Below are 22515 nucleotides of genomic sequence, written 5' to 3' on the forward strand. Positions count from 1 at the left end.
GCTGGACGTGGTTCTGCGGGGACACGGAGCCTCTGCTGCTGCCCACAGATTGGAGGAGGGCAGGGCGAGGGCTAGGCCAGGCTGTTCTGGTGGCACCCTGGCTCTCGGGAACCTGTGAGCCGGAGCCGCTGAAACGGGGCCGCGGTTCCAGCTGCTGGCTCCCTGCCCGTCCTGCTGCACCGCTCAGCACTGCACTGCAAGCAGGGCAGGCTGCGGGAGCGCTGGCCTGGCAGTCTCCGTTGACGGGCTCTTGCTCTGTTTTGCTTTGCAGCAGGAGGGAGCAGGAGGAGGAGGAGGAGGGGGCTGCCCTGGCCCTTTGCTCTGCGGCAGAGCCCGGCTGCTGCCTGGGCGCCAGGGCAGGCGGGCTCCGGCTGCAGCAGGCCGCTCTTTGGGCAGCCCCTGGCAGCCCTCTGTGGGGAGGACGGCACGCTGCCCCAGCCCATCATGGTAAGCCACCTGGCACAGGGGGTCCCCGGGCCTCCCGCCAGCTGCTGTGGAGAGGTGGTGGGTGTCCCCAGCCAGGGGCTGCAGGGACAGGGGATGGGGCTCTTCACCCCCAGCAAGGAGGCAGGTGTGGGGCAGTGCTCTAGCCAGTGCCATGGGAAGGCAGCTCCTCGACCAAGCAACTGTGCTGCTGCCTCTCCTGCAGGAGCTGCTGGCTGTCCTGCAGCAGGAAGGACCGTCGACAGAGGGGATATTCCGCAAAGCTGCCAGCGGGACAGCGCTTCGGGAGCTGCGGGAGGCCCTGGACCACGGCGCAGATGTCGACCTGGGAAGCCAGCCAGCGGTGCTGCTGGCCGTCATCCTGAAGGTGAATGCTTCTGACCTGCAGCTGGAGGAGCTGCTGCCTGGCCTGGAGTGTTCAAAGGCTCAGCTGCAGCCCTTGGCCTTGCAGGACTTCTTGCGAAGCATCCCTTCAAAGCTCCTCGTCAACGACCTCTACGACGACTGGATGGCCGCGATGCAGAAGAGCGGCAAGGAGGAGAAGGTGGAGGAGCTGAAAGCGTAAGCGTGAGCAGCAGCCTGCCTGTTGAGCAGGAGCCCTGACTGCTGGCTGGCTGAGAGCATCTGGAAAGCTGCGCAACACAGCTGCTGGCTCCCACGGCTGTGGGCAGCATCTGCTCGCTGAACCTTGTGTTCCTATTCCCTCAGGGTGGCCGAGAAGTTGCCTGCAGCCAACCGCCTCCTGCTGAAACGGCTGCTGTCCCTCCTCCAGCACATCGGCCACAACGCAGCCACCAGCAGGATGAGCTGCAGCAACCTGGCCATTTGCGTTGGGCCGAACCTGCTGAGCCCAGCCAAGGAGGAGCTGCTTCCGCTGGAGGCCATGCTGGAGGTGGCTGAGAAGGTAGGCCAAATTGAGCAGCTGGCTGCAGCCTTGCCAGCCCATTAGAGCTTGGCTGCTCAGAGCTCTCTGGATGCCTCCTCCCTTGAGGAAACACTGGTGGGGTTGCTGCCAGGAAGAGCAGCCCCCTAGCCACAGGCTTCTGCGCAGAGACCAGGCTCAGGAGGGGGAGAGGCTGCTTGGTCTCGTTTCAGGCAGCTGGGTTGAGACCAAGGCTTCCATGCGTGCAGGTGAAGGTGCTGGTGGAGTTTCTGCTGGAGAACTGCACAGAACTCTTTGGAGAGGAGACAACCGAGCTTTCCCGTCCAGCAGCCGAGGAGTGGCCAGCCGCCACGGAGAGATCCCAAGGTAAGAGGAGGGACTGAGGGTTGTCCCAGGCTGGGGCTTGGGACACCAGAAACCTCAGTGTAGTTTGTGGTGGGGCCGGGCGTCGAGCGCTGTCCTCTCAGCCCCGCTTGTCCTGTGGCCTCTCTTTGGCCACTGCCTCTCAGGGCATGAATGGTTTGCTCTGCAAGACGAGCTGAAGCCTGCAGACAGGGCATCAGAGGGCTGAAGACAGAAGTGGTGTAGGGCTTTGGGTGGCTTTCGCTTGAGCTGTTTTCTCCTCCCAAGAAGTCACTTGGCTGCACGCGCTTTTTCTTTCTAGATCTGCATTTGGAAGAGCAAAGTGTCCCTGCAGACAGAGCAGGCACCCAGCATCAGGCAGAAGCCTCCTCATGTGCACCCCTCTCTCTGCTTGGTGTCCTTCAAGAAGCTGGGGGAGATACGGTGGTGGCATCTGAAACGGGAGAGGTAGGTCAGGTCCCCGAACACTGTGCCAGCGTGTCTGGTGGAGGAGGGCAGTTTCTGCTGAGGCCAAGTCGCTGCTGTGCCTCTGCCTGGCAGCAGAGCTGGGCTCTTTGGGTTCTTCCTTCACCCGCTGGGACGATACATAGTCAGGAAAACTGGCCAGGTTGTTGGCTCAAATGCACTAGGCATGTGCTGAACGCAACAAAATGCCCACCAAATCCCTAGGGAAGAACACAGAGGGGAGGAGCTGTCAGCCTCAAAGGGGTTTTGCTCAGGCCCTACTTCGTCAGAGCTTCATCAAGTCTATTTTGGGCGGGTGGAGGGACTGTGCGAAACGTGGCTGATGCAAACCAGCCCAAGGGATCTCCTCTGGAGAGCTAAGGTAGCCATTTGGCAAACAGTGCCTTACCGCTCCAGGTGGTCTCTTGCCACCTGCCCACTCCAACATTTCTGTCATAGGCACCTGCAGCTTTGCCTCCCGCCAGCCCCGAGAGCGCGGCAGAGTCCCCGGGGTGCCCAGAAGAGCTGGCGAGCCTTTCAGAGGAAAGAAGGTAAAATGAGCTGGCTTTGGTTAAAATGCAAGCTGAGTCCAGTGGATCGTGGCTTTCCCTAACTAATAGCACTGGGGGACGGGAAGGTTTGCAGGCTCTCCCTGGGACAAGGAAATGAGAAGAATCCGCAAGAGACGACAGGTGTGGGGAGAGGAGAGTGAAAGCCGCGTGGAAAAGAAGAGGAGGAAGAGAGAAAAAGTTTTGGGGGACAGAGCAAGGAAAAGATGGAGGAAGGTGCAGAAGAAGCGCAGGTGTGTACCAGGCTGTGCTGCCCATCTTTCCCAGCTCTCAACGCTGCTCTAAGGGAGTCCAAGTGGCTGGCAAGGGACGGCGAGGGCTGGTGCTGCTCAGGGTTTGGAAAGAACTGCATGGCAGCTGCCTGGGGTCTCCCGCTGGAGCCCTGCTGCGTGGCACAGGGGCACTGTGCATCTCTGCAGGTGCGCAGGTCTCTAAGGGCAGTACCCATGGGGAGAAGGCGCCAGAGCCGCCCCATAGCCGGTGCCAGCAATAGCTCTCTCTTCTGGGCTAGGAACAAGTCCTTGTCACCGGTGTTCCCCAAAGAGAGGGCAACAAAATGCTGCCTCTCCCTGCCTTCATGGAGTGATCAGAGCTTTCTGACTCTGTCGTTGCAGGTGCCGATTCGTTTTCACAGGCTGAAGCGCTGAGTCCTGGGCCCCCGCAGTTGATGTTCACAATAAAATGATCTTTTCTCTCTTCTGCCTGTGTCTGCCGTAGGCTGTTGTGGAGTGGGGAGCTGTTGTTTTGTGCAGAACCCTCGGGGAGGAGTTTGGGATGGTCCCTTGTGCCAGCATCCTTTGCAGTGGGCAGGAGGGCTGAGTTGAGGCCTTTAGGAGTGAAAGCAAAGCACAGGGTCCCCCAGGAGGGTGGAGGCTGGAAGGGACCTGTGGAGGTCCTGTGCTCCAACATCTGCTCAGGCAGGCTCAGCTAGAGCAGGTTGCCCAGGACCACGTCCTGGTGAGTTTTGGGTATCTCCTCGGAGCAGCACCATGAGGTCTGAGCAAGGGCAAGACGTAGGCAGGGCACGGTGGCCAGGGAGGGCTAACGGTTGGTCCTTCTGCAGCCACCGTCCCCTGCAGCTTGCTGTCCCCTGCAGCCCTCCTCCTTGCGCACTGATTGTCAGGCACTTTCTTCAGAGCCCCCTAACTTACGGCAATGATAGAGCTTAACTTCCACGCTGGGTGCTCTAAAGGCGTCAGCTCACCCAAAAAGGTTTTGAAGCTGCTCCAAGAGCAGCCGGACTGCTGAGGCTTTCGTGCATCCTGGTGTGAAACGGGATGCCTGCGCTGTGACAGAGGAGGAAGGTTGAGCACTCTCACTGTTGGTAGGTGAGTATTTTGCTCATAATCGTACAACTTAGTAGTTACAGCTTACTGGTTTTGAATTGGAGAACTTGAGTTCAAAACCTCATGAATTACATGGTGAATGAGTGAATTCATGTGTTAGATTGGTCTGTGCAAAGGCGATTGAGGCCTTGTTTGCCTTTTTTATTTGTTTGTTTTCCTACTGAGCCCATAAAATAAAGTTTATGTTATAGATTATGTTTTCCTCTAAATTTGAGAGATCCAAACAGACCATGGTACTGCTCAGTCCAGAAGAGTTTTGCTGTTGCTTTGCGTGGTCTGCAGGACCGGGTGGGGACTGTTTCCTCTTTTGAGAAGCTCCACAGAAAATATTCTTCATCTGTAAGTTAAAAGGCCTGCCTTATTATTTCTTTTCTTACAGTGCTTTCTGCAAATGAAACCTGGAACATGGGAATCGCGTATTTACATTTTAATTGCCAGCCCCAGCAGTTAGAGTGATAGGCAGAGCAAATTCTGCACTCAATCACATGTGGGCAACGCAGTGCCTCTGTGGATTTGCTGGACATCACTGGTTGGTCCAAAGTAGTGTGCTGGTTTTGGTGCTTTAGGAGCAGAGTCAGCATCTGACTGAGACCTAAACATCTGCAGGTACAGCAGAAGACTGACAACTGCCCTTCCTCCTCCAACCGTGCCTTCAGAAGACCCTGGTTCAGTCAGTGCCTCTGCCCGGGCAGGGAATGAGGCCGTTCCTGAGAAGAAATGCTCAGATGGAAACTGCTCTGGGCGGCCGATCAAGCCGGGGTTCCACTGCCTGTGCACACTGGTTTCAGGCGCCGTATTCTCACTGGGGACTTGTCGCAGTCTAAACTGCTCCTCCCGCCTGGATCATAGGAGGTATCCTCCATTAGTGACACTTCGCTCTGGCAGGTGTCCTGCTGTGCGTTGCAGCAGTTCAGAGCTAAATAATTTATTTTGGAAGCACGTTTTGTACACAACTTCGAAAATGGAAAAGAACAGGAATATTACAACAGTGAACTGCGGGGTGGACAAATACATTTTGCCCTATAGTTTCTAAGCATTGCACTTTGTCATCCATTGTTTCAATATTGCTTTCTCTCCCATAATTATCTTCAAAAGAGAAGGCTGATCCAAAGTGTTGTTTTTTTTTTCAGGGTGGTTCATTGATTTCCATTTTTAATAATAAAGGTGAATAAACAAAAGAAAAAAACCCACGACGATATATTACCTAACATTTAAGATGGAGAGAACACATATATGTGCCGCAGCACACTTCATCTGTGGACATCAAAGTGTCTCACAGAGGTCATAATCCTCATTTCAAAGATGAGGAAACAGAGGTCCTAAGAGGGAAAGTGGCTTAGCAGGTCAGTGGCAAAGCGGGGCAAGAGCCTCCCGAGCCTGTACTGCAGGCGGAGACGAGGGAGCAGAAAACAAACCCGTCCTCACCTAATCAGGACGGCCCAGGTCCCAAGTGCAATGAAGGCACAGCGACACTGCAGGGAGAGCAGCAAATCATGCCACAGGCTGTGGAGCCAGCGAAGCCTGGTTTCCTCCTGTTTTGTGTCTAAAGGGTCGTCCAGGGTTGTCTGATGTTGGCCTTTGATGGTGTAATCGTGGGGTGCCACTGTGGCCTTTCCCTCACCAAGGGCACTGGTGGAGTCTGGCTCCTCAGCTTTGTTGTCTGTTTTCCCAAAATTTTGGGGTATTTGCGAATTTTTTAGCCTTTCTGTCAGGTGTGATCACTGTGAGCCGGTGGAGTCACAAAGAACACGCCCTTGGACGCACGCACACACGCATGCACACACGGACATGTCTGTCTTGGCATCGCAATGTAAGGGGTACCTTATCCTATGGAACTATGCAATCAGTCAACATTTTAATATTGTAGACTGGCGGTTTTGAACTTTTTTTCTCTGTAACAGAGTTCTGAAAGTGGAAAAAGGGTGGTACAGCAAGGATGTTCACAATGTTGATTCAGTAGCCACTATTCTTTAATCTCACAGGAAAATGCTTCCCAAGGGGAGACACAAAATTGGACTCCCAACTCTGTAGCTGTATCTCCTTTGAGCCCTGAGAGACTCGCTATGAAGTGAGACTCATTCAGGTTATTCATTTGATGAATAACTTGCGTGAGAAGATTTTTTTATGCCTGCAGCTATGCCGCCTTGGGTTACGGTCCTGTTGTATCTCGTTACCCAGAGAGGGGGAGGTTGAATGGGAATTTTGGTGTGAAATTCTGAAGTAGTGATTTTCAAGCTTTTTTGGTTTGTGAACTCTGAAAATACTTTGGGGGGCTCTTCAGCCTCCCTGATGGTAGATTGAAACCTAGTGATAAGAGGTTGGTTTTCTTAGCTTTAATGGACCCATTAAAGGTAGGCCATGGGTGCCACAGGTCTGCTGGCCAAAAGTTGAAAACAATTGCTCTAAAGAACACCCCTGGTATTTCAGGAGTGCTTCTCATGGCTCAGGAGAGAGCATCTTTCCCTCTGAGGACTAGAAAACAGCTGTTCAATGAGCGTATAGAGTTTCATGGCATGATGTGGCCATGAGTTAATTGAAGATCTTAAAAGTGTTTTTCATAGTGAGATTTGCCTCTGAAAAGTAGATGCCGCTTGGGGGATTGTCCCACTCTACTCATATTGTAGGAAGCAGCAAAATCAGCGGGAGCCAGGACCCAAGATCCTGGCTCTGTCTGTAGGAAAGCATACATGCTGCGGTTGTGCGTGTGTGAAAACGTCTGGCGGGGCTCACCCCTCGCGCCTGTATGTGTGCCGGGTGCTGTTGGACATGCTGTCCTCAGGACATCAGCTCTTGACTCAGGGAACAGAGCCTGCCTACCTTTCTTGTAAGCTGTGCTACACAACTGGTAGTTACTATTCATGGTAACCGCTTTGAAATGGCTTGCAGTATAACCTTCTGATTAACAGCGCATCCCTGTCTGCTTTCTGCTTCTTCAGCCGAGAGTTACCAAAGGTGGGTAGTAGGGGTAAGTTGTCTAGCTTTGACATTCACCCTCTTTGACTTCAACTTTTTTTTCTTGATGAAGTCCATGTTACCCATCAATTAAAAAGACACAGTGTTGTGTTCTTAGCCCACAGGAGGGTTGTGAGAGTTTTAATAATAAACTCTTCTAGATCATCGAGTGAAATGTGCTATATAAATGCAGATTACTGTTACTAGAAAGCCTGCAGGTTCTTTGCCTTGTGTGTCTCTTCTGTGGTGTCTGCCAGCAGACCCGAATACATTTGCTGCTCAGATTACTAATCTCAGATGTAATATATCAACAGAACAGATTTTTGTTCTTTATGTTTTAAATATTATAGTGCATTGTATCATGCAACCTATGATAATGCTGTTTAGCATCTCTGTTATTAGAGCATCTCTTCATACTTCTGTTGTTACAGGTCCCAGAGGCATTGTTTATGGGCAGACCTCAAAGACCTAGTAGTACTTCAGTCTTCCAGATAGGAAAACTGAGGCTCATTTTCCAAGTAAAAACTCTGAGCCAGTGGTGTAGAAACTGGGTCTCCTACCTCTCACATGCTTTCTCTCCAAGTACTGAGAAGCTGTGCTTTCAAAAGCACTGAAGGCTATAAATTACAGGACCTCAACATGGAGTTTGCAAGTGAAAGTAAGTTTGCTAAACAGATTTTTTTCTCCCTCCACATGCTGTGAGTGACACTTCCAGTGGGTGCTGCAGCGGGTGGGATCCCCGCGTGTCTGGTTACTCTTGGCGAGATGATTTATGTGGAGGGAAAAGCCCTCACTCATTGGTAATGGCTCCTATTCTACTGGTTGGCTATTGAATGTTTTACCTCCCCAGGTGCTTCAGTAACACCGAGCCTTTTCACTGGTTGCCGGTATGTTCCTCGGACTAGCAAGACTTTACAGGCCGTTGTTCAAAAAGAGTTATTTGGAGAATATACACGAATGATGGTGGAGAAAGGATATCTGAAGATCCCTCTTCTTCACACCTTACCAGGAGAATATCCTTATTACTGGGCTAGGTGGTCGTGGTCCTCCATCTTTTCTGTTTCATGACCCCAACATTCCTCGCTGCCCAGTGGTCTGACGTCAGGATGAACCAAGAAATATTTCCCTCCCTCCAGCCAATGTGGGTGCTTTGAAAGGAGGTGCTGGCTTGATCTCTGCCTGCCTTGCCTTTGGTGAGTGTCCTGATCCCCTCGGTTGATGCATCGAACCTTGGCATGAAAATGTGAGAGGTAAAGCAAGGAACAATCCTCTTTTGTGCCCACATATCAGTGGGATTCAAAATCCACCTTAAGGAGGCAGGGGACCCATTTCCTTAGCTTTCCTTATTGGCCATTTTAGGTGTTAATTGCAATTACCCAGCAATTATGGCACCTCATATTGGAGGTGTAGGTGAGTTGTGAAGGGAGGTGTGGGAGTTGCTGTCACCACACCTAGATCCTTTGTCAATCTGGGGCCAGAGCACCAAAGGTACATAATAGTTATTGATGGAGGAGCTGCCTTGTTTGTCTACTGAATAAATAAAGCAGATTTTCCAGCTGTTCCCTCCTCCAAGTCTCTCCCAGCTCCTTCCAATTTCCCCAGATTAATCCCTTTCCCTAATCTCCCCATCTTTTCTCTGTGGCTTCCTCCTGCATTTTCAGCTCTGGCAGGCAACTCCCAGGGTGGTACGGTCTTCCCAACTGGAGGGCTTTCCAAGGGCAACATGAATGTCCTGAACGGTTGCCTGTACATCTGTGTCAAAAAGTTATGGTTTTTGCCTTGTGTTGCAATGATCATATTTAATTGTTAGTTAAATGTCAAGGTCACCAGCCACTCCTATTCCTAAAGAAGCACTATGCCTTTTAAGCAGGCAGTGCTGGAGGGCAAGGGCATTTACTGACAAAACCATCTGCAGAAGAGTTGATCTTTCCATTTGCCCTTCAAAGCCAAGGTTGCCGTATTTTCCTGGAACCTGTGACCTGAATATCAAGTTAGTGTCCTGCTACAGTGGCTGGTCCTGAGGTGCCCACGTTTCCTGCCACTTGTTTCAGTAACTGCAATGATTTCAGCATCCTTACGAAAAACAATTCAGAAAATCCGTCACGTCTTTCCAAAAGCAGAAACGCAGCACGATGGGACACCCCAAAACCCGTTTTGGAAGTAGTACACTAGTTACTGGACAGACCCTGCGGACACTCTGGGTCAATATGCAATACCGGCGGTGCTGCACACAGCTTTTATTTCATCAGAGCAGCTCTATCACATTGATTTGTGCCAGAGAATAGCTGGGTAGCTTTTTTATGTGTAAACCCACTTCCTAATCTGACAGGCTTCCTAAGGTTTACAGCACAAAAGTGTCAGCAAGATATTGGTGCTTGTTTCTTCCATGTGTTCTGACAGGGCTATGTATCTGATTCTCTTTGCCGAGGGTACAGGTCCTTTAGAAATGCTTTTTGTGGAAGAACTTTACTTGGGGAAAGCGTTATTTTTAATGATAGTTTTATGCCGTTCAAATGCTAAAGTCTTTGCATAGCAGAGGTACATGTGGTTATTCTAGCATAAAAATGCATGTGTTTGCATGGTTCTGGGAATCAGTACAAATTATGCTAGCAAGAACATGTTTTTTGTTTATATGTTGGGAAAGCCAGTACTGTAATTGAATATAACTCTAAACAAAATAAGCCTGGTGCTATTTTTCATTCACGGGCCACCCAATTGAAATATATTCTGACCATCACCGTATCGACAAGGGCAACTGTGAGGGGTCAAGTGAGTTGGAGTCAGACTCATCTCATCACCTTCAGCTGTTCAACTCCAGCACCAACAACTTGATACTGGAGATTCTCTGTATAAAGGATTTTAGGGTGGGATGAAGCGTGGTCTAGAATAATCTGTTTCTATCCACTGGGTACAGTGGATAGAAAGGAGCACAGATCTGCCACTTACAGTGTAAATACCCAGTATCAGATAGACAAATCCTGTGTTTGACCCCGCAGATCCTCAGTAGGACTCCAGACTGCCAGTCTCACCTCCCACTCACCTGGGCACAGTGCCCACTGCAGGTATACAGCACCAGTCCCTGCTCAGCCTGTCTTAATTAAAAACAGCTTTATTATCTGATAGGTACTGACAGAATATAACGCGTAACACAGAAGGCTCCTGCCCTGAGGACGTTTCCCTGTAAATAGATGGCAAGCAGAAAATATGCTAGAAGAGCTCTGGCTTGGAAGGTTTGTGATTCCTTTCCCCTTCAGACATAGCATCACTGCTGGCTGCTGCGGGCTCCAGTTACAGAAGCGGTCTTCAAGGCTAAGGCAGTGTGGAAAGCCTGCAAGGGAAAAGCATGAAACCAAGGGAGGGAAAAAGACCCAATCAATTAGTATTCCCCAGTGGGGATTTTATTTCAGCCTGTCCCTGTATGCTTAGCATTGTTGGTATACACCGTGTAGGAGAGCAGCTATGCCCAGGGAGGCGTAGCATCCACACGGGCAGGAGAAGGGGTGGGGGACTGCACGTACTCGGCTTAATTTTACAGACCTGAAACGGATTTCGCCAGCTGACGTCATGACTTGTACAAGGTTGGCGGGGATGTCAGCAGCAGAGGCGGTAATTAAACCCCTGGCATTCCAGCCGGAGGAATGGTCATGTCCTGCTTCATCTGAAGCAGAGTTTGTCTGACACAGCAGAAGCCTTACGTAACCAGGCCAGATTTTCATTTTTGGAGCAACAGTTTCAGAAGAACTACATATGCAGGATTTTTCGCTATTTATAAGCTGGAGAACGAGCGTACTTCTGTCCCCTTCTGCCACACTTCGTTAGGTGGCATGCCTGTCAGGGAAGGAGGGCTCATCTTCCAGCTAACTACGCAAGGCTTTCATTTGCATTCCCTCTTCGCTTTGTGTTGGAATAGCAGAGGTTTGCACTGGCATGCGAGACATTTTTTTATTGCTTGTCTACAACCGCAGTCGCATCTCAGAAGCGTTTTGGCACAGTGCCCCGCTGGCAGCCAACGATCGCAGTAGCAGCTTCTCAGGCTGAAATGTTTTTGTTGCAATGCATTAGCCCATCTCTATTATTGCACAAGCTTTTCCGTTTCCCCTTGTCTGTTTTGGCCATATCAGAAGGTGTGAGCTCTTTTCAAAGAATCTTTAATCTTTTTCAACATTTGGAGTGGGCCTGAATAAACCCTTGTTAGGGAAACACTTAATCGGAAAGACTTAGTGTGTTTCTTGGCTTACTATTCTGGCTGACACATCTCTTGCAGATGTGATATTACAATAGCGATAGTGCAGCAATACACTAACAATAACATGGTGCGTGCAAACCACGATTGTTTTTAGTGGGAAGAATCACACTAACGTGCCTACCAGCCCCTGATGTGTTCATTGCCTATCCTATGAGCGTGCTTTTCTTGTAGACACACTCCCCCTGTGGTTTCCTAGAAAATAGAGGCTTAAAACTGATAGGCATTTTCTATCACCACCTGAATAACACTTAAAACCGTGGGATTGTTAAGGTCAAGTGCTTTAATCCGTCGGTTCCTTTTTCAGGTAAGACTGTTCACTCAACCAGAGTAAAGACAATAGATGACTACCCATGAATTCATCAGATCTAGGGTGTAAAGGAAAATAAACACATCATAAGCCCTCTGCCCTGTTTCTTCCCACCTGTTCTTTAGACTATTCATCTATTTTGGAAGGCTTGTTAGTTCAAGACTTTAAAATCATGGAATACACGTGGGCAGCAAGTATGATATGCACATGGAGGAGACTGAGGTCTTGATATGAAGCAGGGCTGGGAAAGGCAAGATGCTGGCATCCTTGGTGAGGAATGAAGTGAGCTAGAGAGTAGTAAGCTGGGAGGCAGGGCATGCGTGGCTTGGGGATCACTGCCCAAGTTCAAAGCACTTATGCCTGTAATTATGTATTTAAACCCAGACCTGAAGCAGTTAAATACCTGCACAAACATAAAACTCATGTCACCTAAACATGTGCCTCTGTGCTTTGCTGAGTCAAAGCCTGCACAGGGAGGTGGGTTGTGGCAAGAGGATTTCTCGTCTATAGGCTTACACTGACGGAGGCCAGCGGGTCAGAGCTGGAGTATTTTGTAGAAACTCAGCTACGAATGTCAGAGTTTGCAGAAGCACAGTCTCCAATTAACATCTTTAATCTTATTATCGCAAGTCTTTTATCTTCAAATTTTCTTGGCTGTTTGTTTGTTTTCTTTACATTTGTTTACATATACCGAACTGAAAGTTTTTCTGGAAATGCTGGTATGGCTTTTAACTGTAAGAATGATTCACTGAGAATAATTAATTCAAAGATCTTGGCATCTCTTTTCCTTGTAATCTGGTGATGGATATTCTGTGATTTTCTTGGAAGGTTTTTCCCCCTGAATGTGCATGTTTACACTCACACCCACACAGACTCACACACATTTGCAAATGCAGGCACTTCCCTCTTCTTCTTTTGGAGCTTCTAAGTTCTGGAGCAGCACATCTGACCCGTATGATTAACCATTTCTGCTATGTATCTCCTTTATTTGTGTCCAAAAGCACGACAGAGCTTCTTAGGTTTGTGGGACCCATCCTATATGTTTTTGTCCATACCATAAACCCCTCTAAGCTTCCAGCGCAGCGCAAACTGCACTTCAAGAGAGGTCTGTTCTAACTCCTGCAGTTGTTCAGGCTCGATCTGGGAGACTGCTGGCTGGCCTGGGTCAAACCAGGTATTTTTCTAAGGAATTAAACAGCACAGATCCGCTCCCAGGGCCCAGGAGTGTTCCCCAGCATTGTTTAGTGTATCAAATATTGTTGTTGATCTAGAGGTTATAGCTTGCTCACATTTTAATATCTGTTAGCAGCAAAAGCAGTGAGGTCTGCCTCAGCCTTTGTAAGCCCTCAGGAGTATTACTGATGTAGAAAATTAAGCCTGGACCTTGCAGTCTGTGAAGCGAGCTCATAAAGAGCATAAGGGGTAAGATCTCCCCACTGGCCCTGTACATGAGGTCTCTCATGAAACTTGGAGCAGCTCATCTCTGTAAACATCAGTAATACTTGAACTATTTGCTTTGTAGAGCTCGCAGTTTCACTTGAAATTTAGGCACCTAAAGAGAAATCAGGGTGCTAAACACCTTTGAAAGGCAATATCTTGTTTTTTTCCCTTGTTCTGAAAAAGGTCATTTATGCAATGCCAGAATGCCTGTAGCTTAGCACTTCGCGCTGTTATTTCAGAAGTTAAAAGCTGTTATGGTGCTTTTTAATCACCAGCACAGCATGACAAAAAACCTAGTTGCTTTGCAGTGATGGTCATATCATTGCAATACTGACAGCTCCCTTAGGACCTGTGCAAGGTAACTAGCAGGCTGTAGGTGAGCTGAGTTTAGCCAAATAAATGCAATGTAAGGAGCCCGCAGCAGAATATGGAGTCACTTTGTAATTATGCTCCTGGTTTTTCTGCCTTGTCTATGAAATAGAGTCCCTGGAACAGGACAACTTTTATGAATTCAGGGAGGGCCAATATTATTATAACTAACTATAACAACACTTGGCTCTTTGAGGGCTTTTATCCAAATGTCTCCAAGCCCTTGCTCTTCACAAAGAGAGATAAATGTAATTATCACCGTTCTAAAGCAGGGAAAGCTGAGGCTTGATTAGTTACTCATGGATATACAGCAGATCAGTAGCAGAGATGGGAACAGAAACCAGTTTTCCTGACTTCCGTTCATGCCCTAGTCACAGGATCCCAGTGACATCTCTATCAGGTAGCAACCGCAGTAGGATAAACACGACAAAAAGTCCCAATAGGATAAAGCTGAAATTGGCCCGAAGAGTACCCAGATAGTCCCGTGGCCAGCTGAAGTGGCTCTGGGATACACCTGTTGCCTACGGGCTGGCCTTCAGTGAACCCAGACCAGCATCAGGAACCTGCACGTTGTATGTGTGAGAGACCAGTTTATTCCTCATAGTTTTGTCCTCCTAATAATCCTAAAGTTTGCTTGCGGGAGAGGGCTTCTGCTGCGGCGCTGCCCACCCAGCTGCTCTCTGCCTCTCCACCACTGCAGCTGTGCTACCCTGGGACCCCTGACTTTTTCCCAGTCAGGAAAGTCTAGGATGAAGCCACAGCAATATACACCTTACGCCATCCACTTAGGCTTCTTGCTTTCCAACCTGTGTTGCTTTTGTTCCAACCTGTCCCTCACCATCCATTCAGGCTCAGCTGAGACCTGCGGCCACCGAGACCTGCACTGGGCAACTCCTTGTTCCCAAAAGCCCAGCCACGTGCCTGGAAGAAGAGGGTGTACTAAGAGGTGCAGAGACGAGATAAGCCAGGCACTGATTCCTCAAAGGCAGCATTTAGCCTTTGTTCTCCCAAAAGGCTGCCGGCAGAGAAAGATATCCTTAAAATGCTCTGTTCTGAATAAACGGTCCCAAAGCAGAGGAAGAGATCTCTCTTTCACCCCTCTCGCTGACTCCAGGCCAGGTATATTCAAACTCTGTTTCCTCACTGCCTACGCAGCCGGGGCGCAGAGCTATGCTGAGCTATGTCCTCCCTATGCACCACCAGCTATCGTAACAGCGCTGGAATTCAAGGTGCTCACGGCATCTCCACGGGCTCTCTGAAGGTCTCTCCACCAGTCTGACTTACATTTTTTTTCCCCTACAATTGTGATAGAATTTGTCTCGGCAAATGAGGAGGATTCATCACTACACAAACGACATCCCTTTCCTGTTTTGGGTTAAAATGTAACCTTGAGCTTTTGCTCAAGATCAGACTCCTCTCCCTGTGCCTCCCTGAGCACAGTGGCGTGTGCCTGCAGCCATTTAGCTAACTCCAGGAAGCAAATCAAGTTAAAATGCCCAGGATGAGATTTTTCTAGCATTTACTGTTGACTTATTACATTGCAGCAGTGAGGCCTTCAAAACAGGAAGGTATTTCTACTCCAGGCTGAAATAACATGCTTCAGCACAGCCAGCAGGTAGCTTGCTGCTCACACCCTGGGCAATAGCTGCTTTTGCTGAGAGTGGAAATAGGTTCAACCATGACAAGGGGTGACTCTGATGGCAGAGAGAAACCTGTAAATAGGAATCATAGTTTTTGCTTCCAGCCACAAGCAGAAGACCTATTTAGCATTTCCTCTGCTTACTACAGGACAATGTAGTTGTCATTTTTATCCCACTAAAGCTTAAGGAAGCCGTATTGGCTGGTGCTCGTGATGTTGACAGCCAGGTAAAGTAGCCCTTTCCTGCAGCAACAGTCACTGCCTTCTGCCCATCTCGCCAGCCAAAGCAGTAAGCCAAGCTTTCATGGGTTCTCCATCCCAGTCCCTCCTTCTGCTCCTGGCCAGATCCCAAAGACAACAATGATCAGTTCTGCCTCTATGGCCAGCAAGCTGTGAGCTGTGTCTGGTTATGTGACCGTCACGTGTTCTCCAGGACAGAAATGCATGTGGTGGCCACTTATTCTGTTCCTGGTTTAAACGTACCTTTGAAAACTTGCTGTCTTAACTAGGTTGAGTTGAAGTGGTCACTGACATTTTTGGATGCTACATACATGTACATGCATGTACATATATGAATCTCCTATTTAAGATTCTCCAGTGTGACTTTATATTCATGGATTTCAGCTCAGATGGCACTTAAAGATATCCACGTGCTGTTTTTGGCCTCAAGTGCTTAAAGACAGAGGAGGAGATTCTGGCTCCTTGTTCTGGTGGTAGCCTGATCCATCGCCCAGCTACCTTCTTCAGAGGAGAAATCTCAAAAGAGAGGAGCTTCAGGAGCAATGTCCAGCAAATGTGCTTCTTTGTGAAAAACAGCCTGAAGACTGAAGGAAGGCAGCAGCTGTCATCTGAAGGTGCTGTAAGGGGAGGTGCTGCTGCATTCCCCCTGGATCCCCTTCCCCTGTGCAGATGCCAACATCTGTAAGAGGAGCCCTGGGTGCAGCACAGGTTTCATCGGCATTGCTGAATCCAGAAGCTATTCTTGGACACCACCTACTGGCATTTTCCCTATTAACTATTCTCAAGATGAGCAGTTGTGCAGGGTGTTGGTGGCATCCCAAGCCTGGAAGCAAAAAGACAAACTTGACCTTCCCAGATCTTTTCAGTGAACGTCCTGCTTGTTTTTCTGAGAGAGGGGAGCTGCCCTGGTGCCTTGTGAAAAGCTCCGTTATGTAAGGGAGGGATTTTTACATAGGACCAGGAAAGGGGATGCCGATGCCAAAAGAAGTGCCGTGAATGGAGGAGGGTGAAAGAAATAAGAAAAAAAAAAAAAAAAAAGAGGGAGGAAAAAAGTCTCCAGGCACTAGCGAGGAATAAACTGGAGGTCTTCCCTACCACAGCTCTGGGGGAGGGGGCATTTTATACCCATCAAGCACACATTTAGATAGCCTTTCAAGATGCAGAGCATTTAAGTCCACGATCTTTCTTTTTTCATCAAGGTTTATGTGACACTGAGAAAAAATCTTTTTAGTTTTTGGATGCAGCATTTTAAATCAGAAAGGAAGAGGAGGTACGGCTTCTGATCGCTCTGCGTTTTGGCACCAATACCAAAAACCATAGTGCTGATGCTTATAATTCCTGACAGTCACAACAAACACACACAAAAAAAGGAACAAAGGGCCATAGTGGTCAGCCATCCTCATTTGCACAGCAGGCAAAGGCCATGCTCGACCTCTGCATGGTGTTGCTGCGTGCAATGGGAAGAAGCCTCCCAGCTGCAATCGCTCCTCATGGAGGACACAATCCTGCTCTTCCTCCAGCTTCTTGGCTGTGACCTGCTGCAGCTGTGGGGCTTCAGCAAAAAAACCCAACAAGCTCCCAGCACACCTGTGGGTCCTAATTGCTCTGAGCAGCCTCAGCTTGGGCTGCTCACACCCTCTGCCTAGCAGCTCTACTTAAGCTCAGCCTTGGGCTACCTTGTAGGTGAGTGGGTCTCTGCTTTTGCTGCCTGAATGGACCCCTTTGGGTATGTGTTGTAACTTGTCTCCAGTCCCCTTCACTGACTGCAATCCCTGGGTGAGCCCTGGACTCGGTGCACCCCTTTGCTGTGTCTGGGGATGCTGATGGACCATGCTACCAGCACCCAGCTCTGCTCAGGTATCGTAGGACTGTGTCTGTGGGTGAGCAGACTGCCTGTGCTGGGGTCTCTTTGTCCGCCTTTGTGGGGCAGTGCTGCTCCCTGATGTAGGTACATGCTATTGCTACTCCTTTGCTTCTTGTACTTCAGGTAACTACCTCCTCCAGGGTTTTCCAACAGGAGCCTCTCCTGTTATGTGTGTATATATTTTTTTCTGCTTATATTTATATGATATATATTTATATTATATTCCACCTCATCTAATATTTTCCTCTGGCGAACAGGTCTAGATTTAAGATCATAAACTGATTTATCTTCTCATAAAAGATAGAGAAGCCTGTTATGCTACCATCTGCCCAAGGTCTGTTGAGACTCCCTGTGGCCTACCACAGGGTTCCTGAGTCTGTTCACCTCCTTGTTGTCCATTAGGTGTCTGCCCACAAGCTGATTTTTGCTTTCAGTCAGGTGAAGGCTTAGGCCCGCTGATTTTTTTACATCTGTATTCCTCTTCTGTTCTCAGAGATGGTCTCACAGGTTTTCTTTTTAAGTGCTGTGGATGAGATGGTTTCTCTGAAACACCTCTGCAAACTGTATTGACTGACGATGAAATCTTGCTGTCTGTGACTGCTGTGAAAGAGTAGTTTTGAGCAACAAGCTCTATCCCTATTCAAGATATAAAAATCCCCAGGTTGTCCAGCTCTGAGGCCTTAGTTTAGCACTCATCCTTCTGGCATAATCTGGGCTCTCTTCCAAGATTTTGTCTTTTAAGAGACTAGTGACCTTTTGGGTGTAAGTCTGACTTTCACTGATGGTTGTTGGGAGGGCACAGATGTAGCAGGGCTGTTCTGGTGCTGTGCATCCAGTGGCCTGCATTACTGCAGGACCTGAGCAAGCCATCAGTACCTGCAGAGATCCTGCTGGCATCTATGGGTAGCCTCCTGCTGATGGTCACGATGGTGTAGGTAGGAGAGTGATGGGACTTTGAAGGGTTTTGTTTGGTTTTAAATACTAATTTCCTTTTCTGTTGGATATAGAAGTTGATGTATAAAAGATACACTGGTCAGGTTGAGCAGCCTTTGGAAGCGGAGCTTCTTCAGTATGGTGTACGTAGGGTGTGAACCCATAGTATAATGGCTTTTAATATTAAGAGTTTTATGAAGTGATCATGATTAGAGAGGCTTCTTCCTTCAGCAAAACTGAAATTCTCTTCCTTCAAACACTTCCACTTTCTGTTGTATGGTATATTGCCAAAAAAAAAAAAGCTTGCATTACTGTGCCGTATCACCCAGGGATCCTTTTGGATGACTTCTGCCAAGTGAGAGATGTGTTCCTGGAAAACACTTGCATGTCTTGAGAGCGTGTCTCTGGCTCAATAGCTTTCTCTGATTGAGCAAACATTCTTTTTATGGAGGGTAAAATCAGAGGAGATTTATAGCTTACACTGGTGTAATGTGATCCAGCCATGACAAATAGTCCTTTCATCATAACGAATGACAGATCTAGTTGTTATTACTTTGTTTTATTACTGTAACAGGTAGTTTTGAACTGTGCTTGCTGCAAAGGATGAATGCAGTAGGCTGGAAGGAAAACACCAGAGCTGGCATGATTCAAATCCACTTAAGAAGGAAAACTGTCTGGCGTGTCAAGTGTGGACTATTTTACGTTGCAGAAAAAAAACCCTTAGTGTTGGGATTTGCTATCTTCAGTGTGCATTTCCTAATTTTAAAGATGGAATTCATGTGGTGTTCTGACATTTTTGGTCAGGTCTCTGAGAAAGTATCTATGGTCAGAGCAAGTCTTTTCGTCATTAATACTAGCCTTGATTCCCAATTGCTTACAGGTAGTTGTTCAAAGTGTGTCTTGTATCTGCTGTTGTTTATACATAGGAGATTTGCAGGGCCATGTGGTAGACTGGCAGATTATGTAGCCTATAAATAATCTGTTTTGCAGTAATAACTTTTCTGTGCCTAAAATAAAAATGTTTGGTGAGAATGATGCTGTGTAGATCTGTAGTACCTAACTCTCACTTCTACACACTTTAAAACAGAGTAAGTCATGATATGCCTAACCTTGTGACAGTCTGAGCTTCTAACACTGATAAAAGAGGTGTGGGGATTGACTGGCCGGCCAGCCACCTGTGTTACGTATGGCCCACACTACATGCCAGTAATATGCCTCAACCATGAGACTACCAAAGCCCTGCACTGATGGCACTTTCGGACAGTTGGAAGCCATAACAAAGAAAAGGATGTTGTCGTATTATCCGGAGAGCTCTCAGTTCAACTAGCTTCCCAGGCACGAGAGCAAACTTGTAGTGATGGCACTGAGGCTTTGTGGATTTTGACTCTAGACAAGCCTCAACAGAATAACCAGATCAGAACTGCTAACACCATAAGTTTTGCTAAAAATTAATTAGGAGGAAGGAAGAAGAGGAGGAAGGGCAGACACTGCTTTCAAGATTGAGTTGCAAAAAGTAAGACCATGATAACGCTGAAGGGTATTTGGACTAAGACAACATAGATTTTGGTCTTCAGTGGAAAATATGGCAAGAGGCTGATGTTACAGGGTTGATCCTGCCTCCCCAGGGTGCACTGTACTGGGACTCTAGTTGGCTTTTTCTGACACCCTGGGAGCTCAGTCCTCATCAGTTTGCTAGTGGCTTTCAAAAGAGGTAGCTGATCTTGCTGCTGACCTTTCTGGATGCCTGTTCTTTAGACACCTTCTGATGTTACTTGAGGAAGGAACTCCTGTTCCTGCAAAGAACAAGCCTTTTCTAAGGCATCTCAAGTCTGAAATGAAGGTTACCCCAAATCACCAGATGCACTGGGAGTAGGTTCTCACCTATACCTGCAGGAGCAGGCAGGTCTCAAATGGTGCGTGGTGGGGCCTGGGAACCTTTGTAGATTGAAAAAAGCTTCTGTGAGAAGTTGCATTGCAACTCCCTGAGATGTAAAGCCCCTGTTTTCAGCTGGCTTTTCACAGGCTTACTTGGTCTCCAGCTTGAATGAGAAAAAACAGTCTATAGCAAGATGTTGGGTAAGGCTGCAAAGTGCTCTGTGAGGATCCAGATATGTGGGTGTGCATATATGTGTCTTCATTAATAAATGCATTTACTGTAGGTAAAAATGACAACAATTGTTTGCAGTTATGGCTTCCTTATGCTTCCTGCTAGAGCTCCCTTTCTTCACTTCTGACTTAACCGAAATTTCTTCTTTGGCTGCAGCTTTCCCTTGTTGCTGCTGTTTTCCATTGTTTCTTGCTTGCCTCAGGCTTAAGAGTACAAAAGGTCTCGCTGGTTTTGACTAAGTTTCAGAGAAAACTGATGTTTTGTCTTAAATTTCTGACTGAAATAGCTGTTTGATTATTTTAGCCCTTCCATATTCTGAAAGGCAGTCTGGGAATTTGGCTGGAAGACCAACCTGGAGCAAAAGGTGTGCTTTTGTTTTGCCTTTGTGAAAAGTAGCCAAAGAATTCTGTCAAGTTATAGGTCAGTGAAAATTCATGTTCTTGTTGTGGGAGAGGCTGGGAGAAACAGCCTTTGGAAGTGGTATTTTCCCTAAGAGGAAGGGACAGGGCAATTATATGGAATGATGAGTACCAAGACAGGTGAGTGGATGTACAAGCAAGGATAAGGGGTGTGGGAAAGGGGGTGAGTGAAGCTTGTATGGTAACATATACAGAAGAGAGCCAGTTAGAGGGACTGCTGTCTAAAATTTGCCACAATATACAGAAATTTAACCTCTGCATTTCTATACAGCTAGCCAAAAGCTGTGTAATTTGTTGTCAAGGTTGTTCCCTGCCCTGGTCCACAGAAAGTTAACAGCTTTCAACTTGTGTTGGCTGTGCCAGGATCTCATGTGGTTAAGACCTGCCTGATGTAGAGGTTTTTAACAGAAATGCTAATATTGGTGTGAATGGAAGTGCATGGCTGAAGACACTGGAAAAGCAACAGATGAAGAGTTAAAGGAGTGGCATGGATTAATTGCTGCAGAGCCATCTCATCTGTTTCATGCAAATAACCAGAGGACAAAGAACAAACTGAAGCCTTAGAGATAAGGTGACAAGATGATGACCAACAGTTACTGAAGCTGTGAAATACCCAGATAAGGATAAAAAAAGACTTAATTTTGCCTGAAACTCTTGAGGGGTGAGGCAAGACAGTGAGGCGCACAATCAATCGTAGTATCCACTGCTAAAGGGCATAAAAGATGCCTCCAAAAATAAAGGGAGGCCCAGGAGATGCAGTGAGGATGTGATGGTGTTATCCCATGTGCTTCCTGCTGCACACAGGTGATCCTGGCCAGACCGAGGTATACAGCTCTGTGCATGTGAGTATGTTGATGGGAGAGTGGGAGTGGGTAGAATCCACTTACTGGATTCTTTTTAATAAAAAATTTTTAATAAAAACTGCCTTCCCTGTCTGTAAGGTCTTGCAATGAATTTTGTTCTACCAATTTTCCACAGTGATGGAACTAAATGTTCCATTTCTGCTAATGATTCATGTAGGAGGTGATATATATCCATGTGATGGCATTTTATAGATATTCCAGTTGCCTTTAAGAAAAAAATCTAGATAATTAGATTGCAAAATTGCTATGTTAAAGGAGTATTCGTGCCAAAGTCAGGCACTCAACTGCTATGAATTGAAGTTGTTCAAGCTTCGTGCTGCCCTCCTGTAGGAAAGCTACTGCAATCAAAATATTTGCTGTGTTTCTCATTTTCTAAATGCTCAAGATGCGCATTGCCCACCTGAGAGATGCATTGAATGCTGTCAATTATGGGTGACACTACTGCATTTAAGCGTATAAAGTGCCACAAAAATGCTATAAAGAAAACCAGGCCACCCAAGTTACAAAGCAGGGTTTCAGCATGAGAGCTGACCTGGATGCTGCAGCTATAAAATGAAGGCAGCTTTCTGCTCTCACAGAAGTCAGAAAAACTTGTGTTCTGACTGCAATCCAGGTGCCTTTTCTCCTTTCCTATCTGTCTCTGTTCCTGGCCATGCTGAGTGGCCACGTGGGCTCTGCAAAATAGCTATCTATACCCACTGAGGGCTTATAGAGCTCTGTGCTGCTGTCAGTGCAAGGGACTTGTTTCCTGGCTGCCTTTTGCTCTTTGTCGTGGAGTTGTGGGGAGGAAAATAAATGCTTGTGAAGCATTCAGGGGTGATAGTGGTGAGGGCAGAGAAAAGCCACCTGCTAGGCCAATATGTCTGTATTCTTAAAATCAATAAGGATACAATAAATCGATAAGGATGCTGGCCAAGCAAAGTACTGAATGGATGCTGTTGGCTGTGTGCTGCTCCTTCAGTGGCGCAGAGGAGGACATGGGGGGAGTCCTGTGAGCAGCAGCGCCATGTGATTGAATGAAATAAAGCTTACAAAAGGAAGATATCCAGCCATATAAATGTGTCCTCCTTTGTCCCTGCTTAACTCT

The 22515-nt window shown here is 47.7% G+C and overlaps 1 protein-coding gene across 1 annotated transcript; it reads left to right on the forward strand.

Moving 5' to 3' along the window:
- The first annotated feature begins 325 nt into the window (after positions 1 to 325).
- LOC309588206 (T-cell activation Rho GTPase-activating protein-like) lies at positions 326 to 3404 on the forward strand. The gene is made up of 9 exons (XM_082307182.1): positions 326 to 447; positions 650 to 811; positions 896 to 1005; positions 1153 to 1348; positions 1576 to 1693; positions 1992 to 2137; positions 2594 to 2685; positions 2772 to 2936; positions 3318 to 3404. Exons 1-9 carry the CDS (start codon positions 445 to 447, stop codon positions 3340 to 3342), a joined length of 1017 nt encoding a protein of 338 aa, XP_082163308.1. The 5' UTR covers positions 326 to 444; the 3' UTR covers positions 3343 to 3404.
- Positions 3405 to 22515: the final 19111 nt, after the last annotated feature.

Source organism: Platalea leucorodia (assembly GCF_965183815.1).
Source record: "Platalea leucorodia genome assembly, chromosome: 3".
NCBI classification, from domain to species: Eukaryota; Metazoa; Chordata; class Aves; order Pelecaniformes; family Threskiornithidae; genus Platalea; species Platalea leucorodia.